General features: G+C 42.9%; 1 protein-coding gene across 5 annotated transcripts in view; it reads left to right on the top strand.

Annotated features, from left to right (window-relative positions):
- CEP89 (centrosomal protein 89) overlaps window positions 1–14812 on the top strand; it is an 80283-nt gene extending 65471 nt beyond the window's left edge. For 4 of the 5 annotated variants that reach the window (XM_004284259.4, XM_033413669.2, XM_033413668.2 and 1 more), the window contains 3 exons: window positions 3096–3185; window positions 7721–7890; window positions 12634–14812. In XM_004284259.4, coding sequence (XP_004284307.1) covers window positions 3096–3185; window positions 7721–7890; window positions 12634–12874 — 501 coding nt within the window. In that variant the 3' untranslated portion in view covers window positions 12875–14812. The remainder of the gene's footprint in view (window positions 1–3095; window positions 3186–7720; window positions 7891–12633) is intronic. The other variant, XM_033413670.2, reaches the window with a different exon arrangement.
- Window positions 14813–16112: the final 1300 nt, after the last annotated feature.

Here is a 16112-nt window from a genome sequence, read left to right as displayed (position 1 = left end):
CAGTTTAAAGGGCACAAAGAGGTAGCTCCAGGGGTACTCATCCCACACTGTTTCTAGTGGCACCAGTCCTGAGGAAATGAATTGTGTCCATTATTGGTGGTCCCCAGATCAGCGGTCCCCAACCTTTTTGGCACCAGGGACCAGTTTCATGGAAGACAATTTTTCCGTGGACCGGGGTGGGCAGGGGATGGTTTCAGGATGATTCAAGTGCATTACATTTATTGCGTACTTTATTTCTAGTATTATTACATTGTCATATATAATGAAATAATTATACAACTCACCATAACGCAGAATCAGTGGGAGCCCTGGGCTTGTTTTCACTTGCCGCTCACTGATAGGGTTTTGATATGAGTCTGCAAGCAATTCATTTATTATGGTCTCTGTGCAGTCAAACGTCTCTGCTAATGATGATCTGTATTTAGAGCCACTCCCTAGCGCTAGCATCACTACCTCAGCCCCACCTCAGATCATCAGGCAATAGATTCTCATGAGGAGTGTGCAACCTAGATCCCTCGCACGCGCAGTTCACAGTAGGGTTCGCGCTCCTATGAGAAACTAATGCCGCCACTGATCTGACAGGAGGTGGAGCTCAGGCGGTAATGCGAGCGATGGGGAGCGGCTGTAAATACAGATGAAGCTTCACTCGCTCGCTCGCCTATCGCTCACCTCCTGCTGTGCAGCCCGGCTCCTAACAGGCCGTGGACCAGTACCAGTCTGTGGCCCAGGGGTTGGGGACCCCTGCCCTTGATGGTGGAGCGCTGCTCAGCCGGCAAGAGTGATGCTGTGGGCGTGATCTCACATCTCCACACTGACTTTAAAAGATGTCTACAGCAGATCATGCAGTTAAAGGAGACAGATGCTGTGCCAAGCTATGTGTTGAAAAAAGTCTGATAGAATTTACCACAAAATATAACAGTGAGTTAGATAACTGTATCTCCAAATGGTGAAATGACAGGTGATTTTTTTAAAAACCTTTTTTACCTATCTGCATTTTGTGATTCTTCTACTTTGAATACATATTGCTTATGTACCTTTAAACATGTTTCTTTAAGCAGTGCTGCAGATCTCTGGTGGCATAGGATTAGAAGTAATAATTTAATGCATGTCATTCCAAGAGCCCAGCAGACTTTCTGTAAGGGTCAGAAATCAGCCAACTTGGAGGTAACTCCACCCTTCCTCAGGGTGATTGAGGGGCAGAGAGTCTGTCAGATGTGTCACAGGCTTATTCCCATCTGTTAGAAGGATGTTAAGTTCCTCCTTAGGAAAATGGACACAGGCTTTTAGCCATTGTTTACATAAGAGAACATATAAATAGTATACAGCTCTTGGGGCAAAATGTTGATCTTTACTTGTAATAAAAGAAATGCTAATTAAGCCAGTCTTGAGACTCCATTTTGCACTTATATTAATGTTACAAATTTTTTTTAAATTATAGTAGTTGCTGGTAGGAGCGTGGTACGTGTGGCTATACATTACTGGTGATTTCTGAGCCCTTCCCCGAGGCTTTTAGAGGCAATTTGACTTTGACATGCCATGGTAGGACCCTTAAAAGCATTCAGACCTCCTGAACCAGTAGTCCCCTCCTGAGAGGTCGCTATCCCAACCCAAGTGCTGAGGTCTCTGGCATGTTCTGTACCAGTGCTGAGTGCCCATTTCCTCTTCTGCTGTGTCTCCTGAGCTTACCCACTGGGATATCGAGGGCAACACAAAAGCTTGTTGAAAGATGGAAAGTGCCAAGCAGACGCACTCATCCAGCAAACACTCATGGGAGCCTGGCTGCCTCGTGTAAGGGCCATCTTGTTTACAGGGTGGGACACGCTGGTTCCCCCAGGAGGCAGGCCCTGTACCTCCTGTTTGGGCCAGAGAGCATCCCAGGCTCCCGTGATGAAGTCAAGAGCCTCCTCGACCATCAGACGGTCCCCTTAGGCTCACTCCTCATATTTGTGGACCCAGGATGGACATACAAATGGAGGCCATATACTGCTTGTCCAAATACTTAAAAGTTACAGATTAAGCCAACAGACTATTAATAAAATGTGTTCTCTCCTCCCGCCTTGACCTTTGTTATTTATGGCCTGAAAGCCAGGCTCAGATTTAGAATCTTCAGACCCTCCAGATGCTGGGGGAGCTGCTCTCAGCCTGCCCTGGCTCCACCCACCATGAGGGACCTCAGTGTGCACACGGACTGCCGTCCCCTTGGCCCTGCAGCCTCCTTGCCCCTGGCAGCCCCAAGACCAGCCTCTGTAGCTGGGGTTCGGGGGTGGTACTGGCTGCCTCTGCCCTGTCGTGGGACTGTTGGCCGTGCACCCTCACCTTACCCTGTCCTGGTCTCCTGGGCCTTGTGAGAGCCCCCTGTATAGTAATTTATTGATACTGGCATCTTCATTCCGAATCCCTTTAGGATGGGTTTCCATGTGACTTGTAGCAAGTTTAATTCCCTGGGTCTTAGTTTTCCTTTCTAGAAACTCACTTGTCACTACTGTACCACCTTAGAAGGAATGCTCCCCTTTACTTTTTAAAAAAATTTTACCATTTGAAATGGTTAATTTATAGTGTGTAGTAGTCCATGTCCCATCTGGATATTAATCTAAATTATTCCACTTCAGTGACATCCCTCTTTGATCTACTGCCCATCACATTTGGTTTGGAGAATGGCATTGTGTGTTCATCTCAAGTTATCCTTAATTTTGTTAATTATTCAGATAGTCCAGTGAGAAGTTTATTTGCATGTTGGCACTTGTTCCTTGGATATGATGGAAGGAATGGTATATTCCCCAAGAATAGAGAAGTGTCCTGGAAGCTCACATCCCCCTTGTTTGAGGGGCTCAGATTTTCCAGGTGTACCCAGAAGGGGCGCCCAGACTGCCGTTCCTGGCTCTTGCCCTCCTCAGCTGTTGGTCCAAGTTCTGCCCACAGCCCTCACACAGGGGATAGGAATCTGGAGGTGGGGGGCTGGAGAGGTGTCAGGCCAGGACGAGTGGCAGAATGGTAATACTCTTTGTAGTAATACTCTCAGCAGAAGATGTTTTATTATTTTAATTTTCCTGTTAAACTAAGAGCCCATTGTTTTTTTTTTTCACTTTACTCTGTAGGCTAAATGTTTAGAAAGTGAGAAGCATGGAGTTCTCAACAAAATCATTGAAGGCAATATTCGCTTGGGAAGGTTGGAGGAAAAAGTCAAGGTAAGTGGACATTTAGCCACTCCTAATGGGAATGGGCTTCCCGGGGTCAGATTTCCATGTTTAAGAAAAGGACCCATTTTGCATGTATGTATCACTGATCATCCACAGAGTAAAGCAGTATTGGGTTTCTCTGGCAGAAATAGCACCTCTCGGACTTCTCTGGTGGTGCAGTGGTTAAGAATCTGCCTGCCAATGCAGGGGACACGGGTTCGAGCCCTGGTCCAGGAAGATCCCACATGCCACGGAGCAGCTAAGCCCGCGTGCCACAAGTACTGAGCCTGTGCTCTAGAGCCTGTGAACCACAACTACTGAGCCCGCGTGCCACAACTACTGAAGCCCACGCACCTAGAGCCCGTGCTCTGCAACAACAGAAGCCACTGCAATGAGAAGCCTGCATGCAGCAATGAAGACCCAACACAGCCAAAAATAAATTAATTAATTAATTAAAAATTTTTTTAAAAAGCACCTCTCGGGACTTCCCTGGCAGTCCAGTGGTTAAGACTCCGTGCTTCCCCTGCAGGGGGCACGGGTTTGATCCCTGGTCAGGGAACTAAGGATCCTGCATGCTGTGTGATGCAGCCAAAAAAAAAATAATAAGAAATAGCACCTCTCCATTCGTTAAGTAACCTTTAGTTCATCTGCACAATAAGATACCATGCAGCTGTTTAAAAACAAAAAAAGACACAGAAATATCTCTAGGCTCTATCCTTGCTTTGTTATTTCTTCCAGAGACAACATCACCTTTCAACAGACTACGTAATTTATTGATTATGTTTGTTGGTTACTGTTTGTCTATTCTGACCAGAATAACAAGTGAAGGGATTTTTTCTCTTTTTCTGTTTTTGTTCACTGGTATATCCCAAGCACCTAGAATCGCACCTGGTGCATAGTATTCAATTAATTCAATAACTATTGGGGGAATCAAATAATATATTTTACAATTTAAAAAATGTAACAAGATCAAAGGCAGTATAGAAAACAGTATCTCAACTCTGCATCAGAAAGGCTAGAAGGACTATACCACACTATTCATGATGGGAATCTGCATAGAAGTATTATGAGTAATAAAGAGCAGTTGTAGTTTGTTCTTTTTTTCCTGGTTTTCCTGTTGGCTTTTATTTCCCAAAGAGAAGGTCTGATCTTCAGAGCGGTTGGCCTTGTCTTGGGAATTTGTCTCATTACTGTTCAACTGAATAAGAGCAGTAAAAATAAAAAAGTTCCACCCAGTCACCCAGAGAAGAAATCTGTGAGCCAGATCCAGGTCAGATAGGGCAGGATCTCTGGGAAAGTGAGGAGAAGAGACCTGGAAAAGGCTTGTCAAAATTCAGAGGTGACAGGGACTTCCCTGGTGGTCCAGTGGTTGAGAACTCCGCGCTTCCAATGTAGGTGGTGCGGGTTCAATCCCTGGTCGGGGAGCTAAGATCCCGAGTGCCTCGTGGCCAAAAAACTAAAACATAAAAAAACAGAAGCAATATTGTAACAAATTCAATAAAGACTTTAAAACTGGTCCACATAAAAAAAAAAAATTCAGAGGTGACATCTCAGGAGACCTTAGCAAAACCCTCCTAAAAGTGAGGACATCAACTTGGAAGCCAGGGCAATGATGAGATCTGGGAAATCAGAGCTGCAGGCAGAAGTATTTCAGAACCAGGCTGGGTTCAGAGAGCCAGAGAAGGGACTGCAAGAGAAGTGGTGTGTGAAGCTTGGAAGTTGACCCATTGCTCTCACCGTCGCAGGAACCTCATCTCATCCCAAAAGAATTCAGTGGCCTCCATACAAAAATTCTTTAAGAAAAATAGAAGTATAATTTTCTTACACATGATGTAAGCGCATCAGAAATAATGTTGCCACAAAGGAGATCAAAATTGAAACCTGTACTGTAAGGTGAACTGATACGTTGGTAGGTAGATAGACAAGTAAGGAGGTAGGCAGGTAGCCAGGTAGCTCAAACTCAATAAAACAGTAAAAGCTGGGGAAAAATGCCAAAAAGCAGAGACACAGATGGCCAGACAAAGGAGGATGTGAAATGGAACTGACACAACTCAGGGAAGAAATAGAAGGAAAGGAGAAATGTAGACTAAATTATAAGGAGCCCAGGGAGAAAGATATGATAAAAGCAGGATAAGGGACATAAAGGATAAATGAGAAAGGCAAAGACAAGAAGGCAGAAATAAAAAGAACTAGTAGAGGGAATTCCCTGGCCATCCAGGACTCTGTGCTTCCACTGCTGGGGGCCCGAGTTCGATCCCTGGTCAGGGAGCTAAGATCCTGCAAGCCGCAAAGTGCAGCCAAAAAAAAAAAAAACACTAGTAGAAAGTGATAGGGATGCAGTTTACCTAAAGCAGAAGTCAAAACAATGGTACTTATTCTGCTCCAAAGAATAATTCTTAAAAGTTTTGATTCATAAAATTTTCTGAAATAAATGAAGAGTTGAATCTACATATTGAAAGGGCACATTAAGTACCTATGAAAAACTGACCCAGGATGGCCCTAGAAAATTGACATCAAGACCTGTGACTTCAAGATAAAGAAAGAATACCTTGGACACCCAAGCGAAAGACCAGGACATAAGAAAAAGAAAATCATGTTGGCGTCACACTTCTCAACAACAACACCGAATGCCAGAGAACAGTGGAGTTCCATCTATGAATATTCAAGGATGTTTTCATCCAACCAGGCTGCTCTTCAGACAGCTGTGACCATATAAGGACTCTGGAACATCTTTTCTATAAACCTTTCCTAAGGATCCATCAGCTTGAGTTCAGCCAAGAAGTGATTGGGCACATTTCAGAAGAGTACTGCTTGTGAGCAAAGGATATACTTAACTGTGAACTGAGCCTTTGAAAAGGCAGGGGTAAGGCTGATGCAGCTACATGTAGACATACTACAACCTGACAACGTAGAAGGAATACAGCCAAGGCAAAAACGATAGGTAAAGGGGGAAGGAAGTTAGAAAGTAGAATGAACTTGCTGATTGCGTCACCTGTAATAACTGAGGTCAAAGGATATCATTTAAAGATGAAAACTTCAGTAGGAGGAGCTTAAGCATATTTAAGTAGGGGAAGAGCGAAGAAAAGATTGTCAGGAGCTAACATTATGCTACTTTAATAAATAAGGGGCCTAAGGACATGTAATATAAAGGCATAAAAATAAAAGTAACCACAAGAATCAAAAGAGATTCATTCCTTAATAGCAAAATTACAACAGCAAAAAAGAGCAAAGAAAACAGACTACATTAAAGTCTTTAAAAATGTGTGTAGATAAAACAATAAAACATAAGATAAAATCGAGGCAAACAAATCTGCCCTATAGAAAATATAAATGAGCTGAATTCACCCATTAACAGGAAACAATTTTAGATTATATTATAAAGGAAAACACTATTGCATGCCAGAACCAAGAGACAGTCAGGAGTAGTGTTTCAGAAAGATGAAAAATAAAAGGATGAGTGAAGATAATTCAGGTTTATGCAAACAAAAGCAAAGCATAGTTGCGATCTTTACATCCGCCAAGAGAGAGTTCAGGCCAAAAGCACTAAATGAGACCAAAAAAAAAAAAAAAAAGGAGAGGGCTTGATAATGCTAAAGACTACAGTTAATAATACATAGTACTTACAAATGCCTACGTACTAAATAACACCGCAGCAAATTTTATAGACTACAGGAGATACAAGGGGAAATGGAAACTTAGTGATAATAGGAGCTGTGATCCGCTTCTCTTGGTCTAAGACAGATCAAGAAGTTATACGAAAGTAAGAATATAGAAGATTTTACAACATAATCTATAAGGTTTATTTATGTGTGTATATGTGTGTGTGTGTGTGTGTGTGTGTAAACACACACACACACACATACAGAACAATCACAAAAATTGATCATAGACTGGCTACCAAAAAAAAAGAAAAAGCCTCAATAAACCCCTAAAGTAGAAATAAGGCAGACGTTTGTTGATCAAAAAGATAAATACCAGAAATTAATCAACAAAATCAGAGAGCAGAAAATGTTCTTTCACCTGGAAATGTAAAAACTGTATAGTAAACTAACTCTTGGGTCAGAGGAGTTGTATACATTGAATGTCATAATTTCTAATGAGAACTGAACCTATGGGAACTACACGTCAGAATCTATGTGACAACAGTTTTGGAAATGCTCTGAGGGAAATCTGTTAACCATAAGAACTATACAATAAAAATGTAAGAAGGAAAATAAGTGAATCAGGCTTTTATCTCAGTCACCTGTTTACCAATAGAGTATGACAGACCTTGCCAGGTCCTTCTGTTTTAATTTTTATTTGTGGCATATAAAAAACTAGGCATGATGCAAGTCAGAAATTTGTTTTTATTATACTTGAAGTTCTTTTATTACTTTATGTGACTTTTGTGATCCAGACTTGCCCTCTCAGATCGGACTTGCCCAGGGCTTACTCAGTTCAGGGCCTCTGACAGGCCAAAGAGTGGAGAGGGAACGCATCCACAAAGCTATTCGCCTGGACCACGGGCAGCACCCCCTCACTCAGAGATCATCCTCCTCCCCCAGGGGTACAGGAAGCAGGCGGCCCTGAAGATGGGTGACATCAGTCACCGTCTGACAGAGCAGCAGGAAGACTTTGCTAGCAAGACAGCTCAGTACCAGCAGGAGATGAGACACCTCCATCGGATGCTGCAGGACAAGCAGGATGTCCTGGACCAGGCGCTGCAGCAGAAAAGGTCTGGCCACCCCAGCCCCGTTGCCATGTGTTTGTTTTTTGAATGTTTGGTAGAATCCTCCAGTGAAACCCTCTGGACCTGATTTGTTCATTTGATTGCTTATTTTTGTTTTTACATTTTAGTTTTATCTGATTTTAATATTAAATATATTTTAATATTGGTTTTTTTATTTGCTCCTCGTTTTTTTTCTTTGACAAGATTTTCCCTAGCAATTGACATAGAACGTTGTATAAGTTTGAGGTGTACAGTGTGATTTGATATACATATATATTGTGAAATGATCACCCCAATAAGGTTGACATATCCTTCACCTCATGTAATTACCATTTTGTTGTTGTTATGGTGAGAACATTTAAGATCTACTCTCTTAGCAACTTTCCAGTGTACAGCACTGGTAATTATAGTCCCAGTGCTGTACAGTAGATCCCAGGTCTTTAATCCCTCCTTTAAAAATTCCTGTTGTTTGAATATTGGACTTCCTAAATCAATCCAGTCCTCTCATTGTCCTTCCCTTTTCCCCCCTCTTTTCCATCTCTTTGATATTTTTATTCTATTCCATTTTCTTGGGAGATTTTATTAATCTTTGATTAAATGTTTTATTTCTGCCATTATGTTCTCACTTCTGAGAACTTTAAATTTCAGATTCTTCCCGTTTTGTAAGATCACAGTCATAAGATTATGGGTATATCATGTTCTCTGTGGCTGTAAGGTACTCTGTCAGTTACACCTTTGTCCTTTAAACGTGTGATAGAGGAGGTATTGCCAGTGTATTGAAAACCCTGGGGAATGGCGCATGTTTTGTGGAGGTGAACCTGGTGGTCCCCTCACGTAGTTTGGGTTCACATTTAAGTCGGCCTTTTCAGGATGGCTGTGTTGTCTTTGACAGACTGGGACGTGAACTGATGCACGTGGAAGAATCATAATGACACTCGGATGTGATTTTCTTCAAGTTACAGTAGAATCCGTGTATTTGTTACCAGACAGAATGCAGACAGCTGTTTATGTTTTCTATCAGCCAGATGTTTCTTAATGCCAGGCAAAATGAAGTCTTATCTAACAGGTTTTCTGTAGTCACAGAAGTTCTTACCACCATAAGTGGTCACTTTGTAAAAGTTGGGCCGGTACCAACTTTCTTGCCAGACAGGAGGTTTAGAATTGCGTTAATAAAATGGAACTTTGTTTTTTACTTTCTCCCTTTTTCCATGTTTTGCCCTTTAATGGTTTGAAAGTTAAACATTCTGTTTATGTTCTTTTAGTGGTTGCCCTTGAAATTTCATATGGATACCTAACATTAACAAAAATCTAAAGTTAATCAGCACCTCTACATCTCTACCCGCAAATGCAAGACCTAATGCTCTAACCTAATTATTTCCCACTCAGTTTATATGCTCTTGGTGTCTAGTGTCATTACATGTAGATACAGATACGTGAAGATGAAAAGCAAAGATCTATTTTATATCATTGTTTTTAGCCCCAGAAATTACATATAACTAGTTTCAATATAGTTATTTTATTTTGATTTACCTAGAGTTTACCAGTTTCTTTGCTTACTATTCTCTTTTGCATCTTAGACCTTATTTCTCAGATTATTTTCCTCCTTCCAAAAGTACATGCTTTAGAAGTTTTAGTGAGAGTAAGCTTTCTTAGTTTTTGTTTATCTGGAAATGTCTACATTTTGCCCTCATCCTTGTGAGTTGATTTTTGCTGGGTTCTACCTTGACAGTCTATTCTCTCAGCACATTCCACTGTCTTCTCTGTTTCATTATTGCTGTTGAGAACTCTTGTCATTTTTAAAACTAGATGATCCATCATTTCTCTTGCCTATTTTAAGATCTCCTTTGTCTCTTGTAGTCTGCAGTTTCATTGTATTTAACTATGAATTTCTTTTCACTTATCTGCTTGGTATAAGTTATTCTCTATATCTGTGATTTTGTGTCTTTCATTACTTCCAGAAAATTCTCAGTCGTTATCTCTCTCTCTCTCTTTTTTTTTTTTTTTTTTGGCTGTGCCGTGTAGCTTGTGGGATCTTAATTCCCTGACCAGGGATCAAACCTGTGCCTCCTGCAATGGAAGTGCAGAATCCTAACCACTGGACCACCAGGGAATTACCAGTCATTATCTATCTCTTAAAATAAGTCTTTCCCCTCATTGTTTCTAGATTTCCTTCTGGAACTCATATTAAATGTATGTTAGACCTTCTTATTGAATCTTTTCATGTGTCTTATCTTTTACATTTTCTATCTCCTTGTTTTTCTGGTCTACATTCTGGGTAATTCTCAATATTTCTGTTTACTAGTTCTCTGTTCAGTTTTGTTCAATGTACTGTTTAACCTAGCCATGGAGGTTTTTTATTTCAACAACTGTATATTTCAATTTCAGAAGTACTGTTTGGTTCTTTTGAAAATCTACCTAGTCGTTTTTAAAATAAATTTTTGGTCTTTGCTTATCTCTAATACATCTTTTATTTCTTTTAACATTTTATTCCTAGTTATTTTATATTCTGTGTGTGACAGCTTCATTATCTGCAATTTGGGGGTCTGAAATCTGGTTTTGTTGACTCTTGCCCTGTGTGGCTTATTTTATTCTACGTACAGTAATTTTTTTACCATGAACTCACGTATGGGTTGAGTTTAGTCTGTGGAGTCCTAGGGGCCTGGGCTGAGGATGTTTTCTCCAGAGCAGGTTTGCATTTGCTTTTCTTTGGTGCCAGAGGGTATTTCCAAACCTGGAGTCACTTTAATTTTATTATTAACTTAAAAAAGAATCTACAGTAATGCTTTTTTTAAAATACAAAAGGACTTTAAAAATATTCACAGGGAATTCCCTGGCGGTCCAGTGGTTAGGACCCTGCACTTTCACTGCTGAGGGCCTGGGTTCGATCCCCAGTCGGGAAATTAAGATCCTGAAAGCTGCATGGCCAAAACCAAAAAAAATTTCACGATGCCATTATTACATTTACAATGAATGTATAATTTCTTAATAATATTTTATTAATATTTTTCTGATAAATTTTTCTGATTTTTCTGATATTTCTTAATATTTTTCTGAGCTGCATTCTGGGTGGTTTCCTCTGCTCAATATTCCACTTCATTAATTCTCTCTTTGGTTGTGTCCAATGTACTTTTAACTCATCCATTGAGTTTTTTCCCTGATTGTCTCAAAAATGTCTTTTTACTCTTGGTTCACTCCAGTCAGGGGCTGGGGATGCTCTACCATGGGGAACAGTGTATATTCAAACCCCAGATTCATTTGAAAACAAGTCAGTGGCTACAGTCCCCAAGGAGCCTCTCAGAGCAGATTTCTTTTGAAGATTGGCAGATTTTTCCACCCAACCATCCCTCCTTTGAGGGTTCTTCACATATATCCACTTACCTGCCTAATTCTGGGACACACAGTTCACAGTGTTGCTAGGAGGAAGAGGGGAAACATGGATGTGAGTGAGCCCTGTGGTTTTCTGTTGCACCCAGTTTGCATGTGCCCAAGACTAGTCTCCATTCTACAGAAATCTGGGTTTCTAGCATGGACTTTTGTCCTCAAAGCAATACAAACATTTTGTTTGCCAAACTCTGTGGTTTCAGTTTAATCCTCTTTTTTTTTTTTTTTTTTTTCCGCCCTTAGAGATTTCCTTCTCTCTTTGTTTTGAGTTTAACTGTACATTATCATGATGTAATGTATCAAACATCTGGGTGTTTTGCATCAGAAAATGGAAGCATGGAGATTTTTTAGACATAGAGTAATTAGTGGGCATCATGGGCTTTGGAAGGAAACAACAGTTCACGAGGAAAGTGACACTGGACGAGTGGATGTGTCACTGGCCTCCCTGAATCTCTGTGGTGTCCTCCTCTTTAAACAACAGTGCTGAGTCCACCTGGTAATCCAGTTGCTAACATTTTGCGTAACCACCGGGCAGTGTCTGTGAAAGAGCTGGCCTTCCCAGCCCTGCCGTCCTGCACGAGGCCCATTCCTCCTCTCAGGCTGAGGCTTGCTTTTCCCTCCCCGTGGGGCTCATGTGAGGTGGAGGCAGGTATCTGGTCTGCTCCCCCAGTGGACCACAGCCCTGTGAGGACATGTGTACCTTGCCTGCCCTGTTTCCTCAGCTGCCCACATGGGGCCCGTCACACAGTCCTGGCTCAGCCTTGGTTCCCTCTGGACACTCGCCCTCCTGGCACATGGTCTGGGCCAGTCTTCTCTGTGACCTGGGCTGTGATCCTCACTCTCCACAGTTGGTCTCCTCCTCACCCTCTCACTCACTCTCTGTGTCTGGGCCCATCAGTGACTCTGTGGATGGAGGCTGTGAAAGGTGTCTGAGTGTTGGTCAGGTCGCAGTGGGAACACTGGAGAGGCCTACAGGGCCCATGCTGTGTGGGCGCCCACAGCCAGGCCGTTGCACTGTAGGTCAGCCACTGCAGTTATCGTGTTTTATTTTTGTAACATTAATGCCATGGAGAGCAAAGGGTGTGTGCACTGGTGCCAAAATAGAAGAAAAGGCAGGATGTAGGGAGGAAATCTAAGACGTCATTTTCAGCCTGTGCCTTTGTATTTTTTTCTATTTCCAGGGGACATCGGGCTTCATTCGACACTGGGAATCTTTGCTTCAGAACCCACGCACAATGGGCTCTGTTCTCTGACTTTAAACATTCTTCCACTTGGCTTCTCACTACTTTAGGATTCATAAGGGATCTATAAATATTTTTTAAATTGTGTTATTTTAAACTTTTTCTTTATATTGTTTATTTCTCTCAGAGAAATGGAAGGTGAGCTTGACGTTGTTTGGGAGTCCACCTCCAAGGAAAACCGAAGGATCCGAGAACTTCTCCAGGCCACACTGGAGAGGACAGGCCCGTGGGACAACACCAGAGCTTTTGCGGACCACTGCCTGGACGGCATCTCTCAGGGAGACATGCAGGACGGCTGCCGCTTCAGCTTCTGTGACCTGAAGCCGCCTCCCACCTCCCACCAGGGTCTGCCGGAGCCCCTGGGCTAGGGCCCCTCTGTGGAGAGGTCTGCCCTATGCAGGACAGGGAGCGCGGAGGAGAGGGCAGACTCCCGCCCACCACTGCAGCGTTTCTTCTCCTCAGGGCAAGGAAGAAATACTGTCTCAGAAATTTAACCTGCTTTTTTACATTTTGCTTTATTTTAAAAATGTGCTGCTGAACTATATTTAGCCAGTGCACGTCCTCTGACCCCATTGCCACCGAGCCGGGCTCTGTGAGATCCATTGCTCAGGCTAACAGGTGACCTGGCAAGCTGGCCTGTCTCCGGGCTCCTAGGTCTGCGCTGGGAAAGCCCCAGAGGGAAGGGCGGGCAGGCCCGAGCTCTCAACCTGTGTGTTTGATGAGTTAGTTTCATTGGCTGAGCCGTCGATGGAAGCCCCAGCGATGAGACCTGTGCATTCACTCTGGGTGATATTTTATTGTTTGGCAAAAAACAGGTGCTGGTCTTCGTGCCCCAGTAGGTTGTACAAAATCTGTCCTGCCCTCTCCCCGAGCCCTTCCCTGTCCTCCTGGAAAGGTAATTTTTCTGGGGCCACGTAACCTCGCTCCCCTTCTGAGAGCCTTGACTTTGAGCACCAAGGTGGGATCCCTGCCCCACTGCCACCACCGAGAAGGATGCCGGGGCCGTAGTCCAGCTCCACCCTGTGCCATCTCCTCAGGTAGATCACCCCTGCCTCCAGGGCCGTTCCTGGGACTCCTGGCGGTAATGCCAGCTGTCTAGGGCTGCTTGTCCCCGGCATGCTGGAAGAAGGCTGCAAAGGATCCTAAACAGTGTATGGAGGGTAGAATCCTGTCCTATCCTTTTACCAAACCCCTCATAGCTAAGGCCTGTGTGGTTTCAGGTGTGCAGATAGACCCAGCGTTGGTCCCTGGTCATATATAAAAGTTACACACATGTGTTCTTTGATTGCTAAGTGGGAAGTTGACATAGAAAATCATTGTTCTTTTACATTTTAAAAGAGGTTGGGTGGGCTAGATGTTGGGTGGGCGGTAAGGCCTGACTGCTGGTGGGGGGGCTCCTGTCATCCTGCCGGTTTCCAGTCTGAGCAGCAACCGGTCCCATTCTCTCTTGGTCCTCGTGAGTCTTCATGTGGCTCTAGAAAGGTCCTGATCAGATTGAAAGGAACCCAAGGCAAACAGTTAGAAAACATGACCCCGGGACCCAAGTGAGCCCTGCTGCCTTTGGCACTATTGAAAAGCAGCCCTGGGGAAGTCAGGACTGAGTGGAGAGGATCCAGGCACAAGTGTGGGTGTGCGTTTGGTGTGACAGCAGCTGGGGGGCTGTCCTGTCTTGCCGTTGTCCCGTGCAGAGGGGTGGAGGGATCAGAAGTGACGCCTTTGCCCCTCAACCTCTGAGAAGATGGGAGAGACCCCACCCTCTTCCAACAGCTTACATCTCTGTAGACCAGCGGGTCTTCTAACTCTTAGGAGAGGGGGGAATTCTGGATTTTATTAATTTTGATATAAATATATTTATTCAGCCAATATGTTGTGGATGCTTACCTATGTGCACTGTTTGTTGAGAACAGCAGTAGTGACGAACGCAGACATCATTATAGAGCGTGCAAGGTGCTCAGAAGAAAAGCACCAGGACAGAAGCCCAGAGCCATGAGCTCCCAGAGCAAGCAGGGGCTCAGTGCATCACGGGAAAACTGACGTGTGTGTTGGAGCATGTGGGTAGGTGAACCTGCCTTCTCAACTATAAATTTTATGAAATCTAGATATAGGTCAAGTATTTCTGATGAAAATACAGCATCCGAATTGAGATGTGCTATAACACATCTGGCGTATAAAATATACACCAGATTTTAAGCCTTACTATGAAAAAAATAATTAAAATATCTAATAATTTTTATATTGGCTTTATGTTGAGATAACATTTGCATATATTGGGTTAAATAAAATGTTATTAAAATTGATTTCACCTGGTTGTGGGTTTTGTTTTGTTTTTGTTGTTTTGTTTTTTGGTTTGGTTTACTTTTTTTAAAATATGGCCACTAGAAAACTTTAAATCCCATATGTGGCTCCCATTATATTTCCCTTGGACATTAAGAGAATGGGAAGAAGCTGACGGGAAAGTCAAAGGGACTCTTCCCAACAAGGTGGAAATTTTTAAAGGGTTATTAATAAATAAGGTAAATAAGGCAAATACTGAAAGTGACAGAATAAGGAGGAATCAGAAAGAGTCGCAGGACTCATCCCAGCAGGATGGAAATCTTTAGATGGTTATTTTAATTAATTTATTTTTTTTGCACTACGCGGGCCTCTCACTGCTGCGGCCTCTCCCGTTGCGGAGCACAGGCTCCGGACGCGCAGGCCCAGCGGCCATGGCTCACGGGCCCTGCTGCTCTGCGGCATGTGGGATCTTCCCGGACCGGGGCACGAACCCGTGTCCCCTGCATCGGCAGGCGGACTCTCAACCACTGCGCCACCAGAGAAGCCCTAGAATCAGATTTGACGGACAGCTTTAAGGAGCTAAGATTGACTGTGGAGCCACAAAGGCCCTTGGAAAAACAGCCTGCTTCCTTGCTTACACAGTTCCCAACAGCCTTGCCAGGTGAGTAAGGAAGGTCACTTTCTGGCCTTCCTCCAGGATATTTGGGGGAACTTCAGGGTATTTGGGGGAACTTCAAGAAGAGAGGAATTCACCCGAATCTGTAGGTATTACAGGCGAGTCTGATGATGACTCCTTGACATGGCTTCTTAGCCTAAAGAGGCTATTAAAAGTTCAATCTGGAGGTTCCTTATGAAAAGTTCCAGCAAAGCAGATTTAAAACAGCCTATATGGTCAATTGCTATTCTTGCTGAACTTATGTAAATAATCAGGTCAAGTTTAATGAAACTAAACTTATTTTAAAACAAATGAGTGTGACTTTGGCCATCTTTGGTAGAAATGAGAGTGACTTTAGAGAAAAAAAAATATGCTTCAATAGAAACTATAATAACCAATACATATAAAGAACACATACAACTCAACAGCCAAAAAAAAATCATCTAATTAAAAAATGGGCAGAGGTATCTGAATAGATATTTTTCCAAAGAAGATGATATACAGATTACTAACAGGTGCATGGAAAGATGCTCAACATCACTAATCATCAGGGAGATGCAAATCAAGATCACAGTATCAGCTCACACCTATCAGAATGGCTATTATCCAAAAGACTAGAAATAACAAGTGTTTGCAAGGATGTGGAAAAAAGGGAACCCTGTACATTGTTGGTGGGA

This window comes from Orcinus orca, chromosome 20, assembly GCF_937001465.1.
Source record: "Orcinus orca chromosome 20, mOrcOrc1.1, whole genome shotgun sequence".
Classification (NCBI taxonomy): domain Eukaryota; kingdom Metazoa; phylum Chordata; class Mammalia; order Artiodactyla; family Delphinidae; genus Orcinus; species Orcinus orca.
The sequence above is the reverse complement of the archived record's forward strand: the minus strand, read 5'-3'. Positions and strand labels throughout refer to the sequence as shown.